This window comes from Marmota marmota, unplaced genomic scaffold (assembly GCF_001458135.2).
Source record: "Marmota marmota marmota unplaced genomic scaffold, marMar, whole genome shotgun sequence".
NCBI lineage: Eukaryota > Metazoa > Chordata > Mammalia > Rodentia > Sciuridae > Marmota > Marmota marmota.
Window position 1 is genome coordinate 18,680,259 of NW_025999998.1, and position 7,373 is coordinate 18,687,631.

General features: G+C 36.0%; 1 protein-coding gene across 1 annotated transcript in view; it reads left to right on the forward strand.

Annotated features, from left to right (window-relative positions):
• The first annotated feature begins 889 nt into the window (after positions 1–889).
• The window catches only part of Vps13a (vacuolar protein sorting 13 homolog A), a 236,593-nt gene continuing 230,109 nt past the window's right edge, over positions 890–7,373 (forward strand). The window contains 5 exon segments of the mRNA XM_048806784.1: positions 890–1,054; positions 1,389–1,438; positions 2,309–2,348; positions 4,524–4,634; positions 5,512–5,571. Coding sequence (XP_048662741.1) covers positions 890–1,054; positions 1,389–1,438; positions 2,309–2,348; positions 4,524–4,634; positions 5,512–5,571 — 426 coding nt within the window.

Here is a 7,373-nt window from a genome sequence, read left to right on the forward strand (position 1 = left end):
CAAAGTACTTGGTTTCAGATATGTTAGGGATGTGAGGGCGAGAGAGAGAGAGAGAGAGAGAGAGAGAGAGAGCGCGCGAGCGAGCGAGAGGAAAGTATAATCTTGAAGAAAGAAATAAGAATTGTTTTGGTTGGAGATTAGTATCTTTCCTGCTTTCCTTCTCTCCCAGTAGGTGGGGTTGACTGTTGTTAGCTGATATCTCTACCCTCAGGATGGTGAAGGTTACCAAAGTGGGAGGGTTGGACTTGGGTGCAGGTCACCTGGAAGTGGGGTATGGCACCTGCCAGTCCCCAATGGGAGACTGCACCCCAAGGATCTCCTTTGGGGCCTGCTCATGTGATGTGAGTGCCTGGTCTTATCTCCTTATCTCACCTATAGATCTCACAGTTCCTGGTCTCTTAAATTAGACTCCAAATTGTATCTCACTCACCCTTTCCCTTTCTACTTCCTAATCAGGGACCTTTATCTCCAGAGGTCTTATGGGTTGTGCTTTGGGAGCCGCACACCTGTCTTGGAGAGTTGTTTTGTATTGTGCAGTCACTGCTAGGCTAGCGGCTGCCGGGGAGACGGGGTAATTGGGAACTATGATACCTGCTCAGCCAGTGTTCCATACTTGGAGTTGCCCCAACCAAAGGTGGTGATGAAGGTGACCCAAGATGGAGGCAACTGTTTTCAGCCATGGGGTGTTGGGTCGGGTTGGGAGAGCCGGGCCATGGTGTTGGGCGATGTGTTTAGAGATTAGCTCTGTGGTGTGCAGTGTTGTGGCTGTTGGCTGTCTTCAGAACCTGTGCAATGTCCCCAGGTGCAGGTAGTCTACTGCACACAGGGGACTATGACAATGGCTGCAGAGTCCCAAGATGGAGGTGATGTGGGAGCCCCATGTTAGTAGATGGAGTCTGCATGGGAGTGGTGGCTGGAGTTCCTGCGCGTGGGCAGTGGCCAGGTGTCCTGCGTGGGAGCATTGTCTGGGATTTCTGTGTGGGTGGGTTGCCAGAAATCCTTTGTGGGTTCTGATGCTGGTGGTCCTGCTTGGGCACCTGGGAGACCTATGTTGGTGAGTAGTGGGGAGTCCTGCTCTAATGCTGAGGCCTGAAGCCCTGCGTGGGAGCAGCTGTGTGGGGGGGTGTTCTCTCTCTCTCTCTCTCTCTCTCTCTCTCTCTCTCTCTCTCTCTCGTGCATGCACGCTCGCGCGCTCAAAGAAGCAGTATTCTTACTACTTGAGTCTTAGGTCATGGAGCGACACAGAATGCTTCCTCCCTTTGGAACACCATCTTGGATCCTCCTCTAATTACATATATTTTCTAGCTCAGCTTTGTTATGTGTGTGATAATATTATTAAGTGAATGTGCATGTAATTGTACATTATGTAGAATTTTACTCTGTTTTAGTGTGAGCCTTATTCTGCTGCCCTCCCCCCAATGAATCTGGAGCCTGTTAGGTAAATTTTCTCCAGAATAAACCATTCCATTCTCATTTGTTTGCAAAAGGGATAATTGCTTGGCTATTAGGAGAGGACCTAGAAGTTTAACTACTTTGTATGCAGACTTTAAATCAATTCTTGTATTATCTCCCTTTCCCTTCACCGTGCTCCCTGATGGCCATTTTTCTTTTGTGGGGGTTTAAGCCTGAATGTTTCCAGGATTCTGTTTTCAAATTAATCTTGTGTTTCAATGGTATTTCCATTCATGGTCATTTAGAATTGAATTTCTTCTTCCTTAAGGCCATCTACTTTCTAGTTTCTGATTTTTCATTGCTTTGTCATCTGCTCTTTTTCCTCTCTTTTTTTTCCTTTGACCTTGGGGACTTATTCATTTTCCCCCTTGTTTTGCTTTAATGAGGTTTTATTGAGCAATAGAGAAATTTATGCAATCCATCATGTTTAATCAGAAGTCCTTCCTATTATACTAGATCTAAAATATAAATGCGTAGTCATGCTTAAAATTCATTATTGACACCTTGTTCTTATCAGGATAAGGTTTAAACTCTTCAGCAAGATATATAAAAGCTCTTATGATAATGAATCTCATCTACGTCTCCAGCCTTATAACTGGCCCCAAATCTCATCTCCTCCATTCTTTACTCTAGCCATATTGAACTCTTTGTAGTTTACTGAATGTGTTGAGTTCTCTGCACTTTGTATTTCACTTCCTACTTTATTCAATATTTATTTGAGAGTTACCAGCATTGGATTTATAATTCAGGCAAGAAGATATAGATGAGGTTCCCTGAAGCAGCACTATAGAGTAAGAAGTGAAATAATCCTAGGATTGAGCCTTAAAGAAATCTAACATGTAGGATTGTATAGCAGAGGAAAACATACAAAAAGAGAACAAAAAGGAGTGGATAAATAATAGGAGGAAATTTGGAATTTATAGTTCTGTGGGAAAGGGGCTGTTTTAAGATGCAAACAATAGATCTTGATGAAATATATGGGTAGGATGATTAAGAAATTATTTTGTTTCTGGCATGTAGGTTATTGTTCACCTTAAAAACAGTTGTTTTGACTGAATGACGATGACAGAGAAGGAGTTATCTAACTGTGAAACTGCCTTCTTCCAAAGTTGGAGGCAAGAACATCTAGTAAAAGAAAACAGAGTTGTGTAAATAGAGTAGTTGGAACTTTGAAGAGAGTCAAAATGAATTTTGAAATAGTTGTTCTAAGAGTATGAACATGTTGACTAGAGAAATGTAATAGGGTTACTGGTTGCTTGAAGATAGTGATGAGTACTGTACCATAATTCTAGTCTGTCCTGTTGTGATCTGTATTTTGTAGCACTCACCTGGCAAGACACAAGCATGGGCATATTTTTATATGAAGTTTATATAAAATTGGTCTCATTCAGAGTTGGGTCTTTATTGACAAGGGAAAATTAGAAAAAAGAGCAAATCAGTTTAAGGAGTGGGTGAAATAATACATAGTAGTCCACCCGTGTCTGTGGGGCCCCCTGGTGTAAGCAGGAAATCTCACTATATAAAAATATATACACTATTTTTTTCCTATGCATAAATTTCTGTGATAAATTATAAGTTTAAATTGGGCATAGTAAGAGATTAACAGCAATGAAAAACAGAACAATTATAATGATATACTGTAATAAATAAAAGTTATGTGAATGTAGTCTCTTGAGAAAGTTAAGATAGATGTTAATATTTTTGGATTGGTTGACTACAGGTAGCTGAAACCATGGAAAGTGAAATGATGGGTAGGAGGATACTGTTGTTACATGAAATTTGAGCTGCATAAGGAAGTCAGGAGGACAATAGCGGGTAGGGAAAGAAATACTTATCATTTAATTGAATAAGTTTATAAGGGCAAAGGATTTTATTATGAAACAGGATTCAAGGTTGAAATATGGTCTTCTGGAGCTTATATTCTATGGACTGATTTACTTAATTATATAGACCTTTTATATTCAGATATTCTTACTTAACTCTTGTATTTTTGAGGTGTATAGTTGATATCTTCATTAACTTTTTGTGAAGTCCTCCTGGGCCAACTGAATTAGGAGATGTAGGTAATTAGAGTAAAAGAGAGGAGATATATATATATATATTCTATAAAGAAGACTGATAATACTAAAGGAGAAATAGACTAGAAATACAAAAGGAGATAGCTTTCATCAGCACTTTTAAAAAGAGAATAGGGATGGTAACTAGCAGTTATCAAAGGCATATGTCAGAAAGAATTATAGTCCTCAATTGTTTATTCTTTCTGTTCCCCTGGAAAGTATTGAAACTGAAGATACTTAATATTTTCTTTTTCTTTTTTTCTGGCAGGGGTGATGATACCAGGGATTGGACTCAGGGGCACTCAACCACTGAGCCACATTCCCAGCCCTATTTTGTATTTTCATTAGAGACAAGGTCTTACTGAGTTACTTAGTGTCTCGCTAGGTTGCTGAGGTTGGCTTTGAACTCCCGATCCTCCTGCCTCACCCTCCCAAGCCTCTGAGTATACAGGCAATCCTCCTGTCTCAGCCTTATATATGTGCACCACTATGCTTGCTACAGTATTTTCTTAAAATGAACTTTTTTCATCTTTGTTTGAAAGGAGAAGAGAGGATCATGTAATTTTCAATTTTATATCATCAAAAGAAGGAACATATTGTATTCAACTATTTTATTCATCTAAGCACCGAAAAAATATAATTTTTGCTTTGCTGCAGTTGCTGGCTTTTCTAATTTATGCCTATTATAATTCTTACCTAATAGTCTTCATTGTTTTCCTCTTTATAGATTTAGACATAGTTAACAGATAAATTATAAAATTTGATGCCAGTAAATTTTACCTCTTTGACTTTAGTTTTATTGAACAAGAAACTATGTTTTGAAAAATTTTGTGTATTTGATTGTCTTTGAAAGTTTTTGGTTTGAAAGATTTTTGGAAAGCATGCTTTTAGTGTTGAATTTTTAAATCTCTATTTTTCTTAAGCAAGATGTTATAAAAATGCTCCCTCAATGTATGGATAGTTACAGGATGTATGTTTCATTCAAATTAAATAAAAGGAATATTTGCAATTGTAGAACAACAGCGGGAAGAGAAACAGGATACTTTTACAGAAAAATTAGTTACTCAGATCATAAAAAATCTTCAAGTGAAAATTTCCAACATCCATATTCGTTATGAAGATGATGTAAGTATTTTAAAAATATAGATGATTTTAAAAGATACATTTATATGTAAGTCATTGTACTATTTGTTGATACTTACTTTATACTAGCCAGACTATTAAATAATGCTGAGAGGTTGAAAGATATAAAACTGAAGATAACATGATCTATTCTTTTATTGGGAACTGAGGATTGATTGTGGGGACTCATGCGTACTAAGCACATGAATGTGTGTTGTAATTTTTCAGTTGTTAATAGTGAGTGTTTAGTTACATTTTCCCAAACTGTTCAAACTCCAGATCATGAATGAAAATGCCTTGGAAATTACCAATTTCAAAATTAAGTACTTTTAAAAATATGCTGCTTTTATCTCCTGGAAAGAGCTCTGCTCTAGAGATCAGTAGTGCTAGGCTTAACTAATTGTTTGAGCTTAATTTGTTGTTCTCTTAAAACACTGAATTATTTGCTTTATAGTATTACTGTGTCAGTCTTTTTTTAAAAATTTATTTTAGTTGTAGACGGACACAATACCTTTATTTAATTTATTTATTTTTATGTGGTCCTGAGAATAGAACCCAGTGTCTCACACATGCTAGGCAAGCTGTCTACCACTGAGCCACAACTGCAGCCCTGTGTCAATGTTTTTTAATAAACTTTTTTTTATAAACTAGAAAACATTGTGTAGGTGTATCATTATAGTATAACACAGATGTTAATATTTAGTATATTTTAATTTGTTTTAGGAAAAATGTAGGAACCAAAGATATTTTCAAAGGAAGAAATACAATGTTTTTGAATATTCAAAATAGGATACTTCCTAGAAAGTTAACTTTTTCCATAAAGTGAATTTTGTTCAACTGTTAACAAATTTGACTAAGATTTTCTTTTTTCCCTCTTTAGATCACAAATCGTGAGAAACCACTGTCATTTGGTATTTCTTTACAAAATCTCAGCATGCAGGTACTTCATTTAAAAAAGTAATGACGATATTTAATTGTGGAATACCGTTATTCAGACTACAATTATGATTTGTATATGCTGTATTAGAAATAGTTTTGCATTTAGTTGTAGAAAAGTCATACATAGAATTGGAATTGAGGGGAAAGTAAATTCACATTTATGAAACTGGAAATAAAATTTAGTTTAAAATGTGAGGGCCTATTATTATTGGTAACTACAATGTTAGATACTTTTGTTTGCTTAAAAAATTGATTTTCTCCTCAGCACTGCAAAAATATTTCCAAAGTTCTAATAAATAAGTACTAAATAAAAATAATAAATATTTGTTTCGGAATCTTTGATTAGTCTTGAAAAACTCTAAGAATTCATTTCCTCACCACTATTATTAGTATTGTCGCATATTTTCTCCTGTTTAATTGTAAAATAGAGCAATTTTGAAAATAAAGGAACACAGAGAATTTTGAAAAATTTGCTTGCATTCAGAATGAATAGTTGTTGAATTTGTTACTTACTCTAAATATTAAATAATTTTATAGGACTACACAGTTATAGATAAAGTTTAAACTCCTTTTGTTTTCAATTCACCCTTCTCATCTCCCCTAGAGATAAACATTCTAAGTATTAAAACTTTTATACAATATGTTCATTAAAAATGTAGGTTTATTTGAAAAGTTTACATAAATATTTTATGTTTCTTCAGTACGTTAACTTTTCCACTTCACAATATTTAAAAAACTCTTTTTTCCTCACATGTAATGCAATTTAACTTCTATATAGTTTTTTATTATATAGTTGCATATCTTGTATCTGTTGGGTTTTATGTATGATTTCATTTTTCATGGCTCTACCATAAGCAAAAACAAAAAGTGAAAAGTCACTCTAAAGTGGGTAGGGTAAGTTGTCAAATACTGCTGTTATGTTGAAAATAAGGACAGAATACCTTGATTGCTTTAAGGAAAAATGTGTAGTTTTGTCTTTGTATAGTTTATAAATCTTGTAATCTGACTCCACGTAACATAACAGATTTCACCTCTTTTCTTTGTTTGTGTTATATTCTCTGGCCATACTGCGTTGTTTCAGTTCTCTGAACGTGTCATCTTTACATATCTTTGGGCCTTCTTTTTGTGAACAATAATTCCTACTGAGAATCAATAATTTCTACTCATATCATAAATTAGGTTAGTCATAAGCCTTTTTTCAGGTGTCATTTCTATAGTTCATTATATTAAGTTGATCATCATTTTATTTGGCAAGCTCTTTGTTGCCACTGCCATTTGGCAAGCTCTTTGTTGTCACAGTTAACTATTTAACCTCTGTGGTGACACTTACCTGTTTGTATTTACTTGTTTTGTTTTTGACCTCCATGAAAGCAGAGACTTTCCTGTGGTCCTTAGTAGTCTTTGATTGAATGATTTTGGGGGGTGGGGTTCCAGGGGTTGAACTCAAAGGCTCTGAGCCACATCCCCAGCCCTATTTTGTATTTTACTTAGAGACAGGGTCTCACTGAGTTGCTTAGCGCCTCGCTTTTGCTGAGGTTGGCTTTGAACTCAGCAATCTTCCTGTCTCAGCCTCCTGAGCCTCTGGGATTACAGGTGTGTGCCACCACAACCAGTTGGAATGGTATATTTTAAAAAAGATTATTAGAGCTTTGTGGTTCTACATAGTAGTTGAGTTCATTCTGACAAACAGATATGTTCAAGGAGTTTGATTTTGGTTCACAATCCACCCCCTTTGTCCCTCCACCCACATTTCCTACCTGTCCTTCCTCCCCTCTCCCATGCTTCTTCCTCTACTAGACTTCC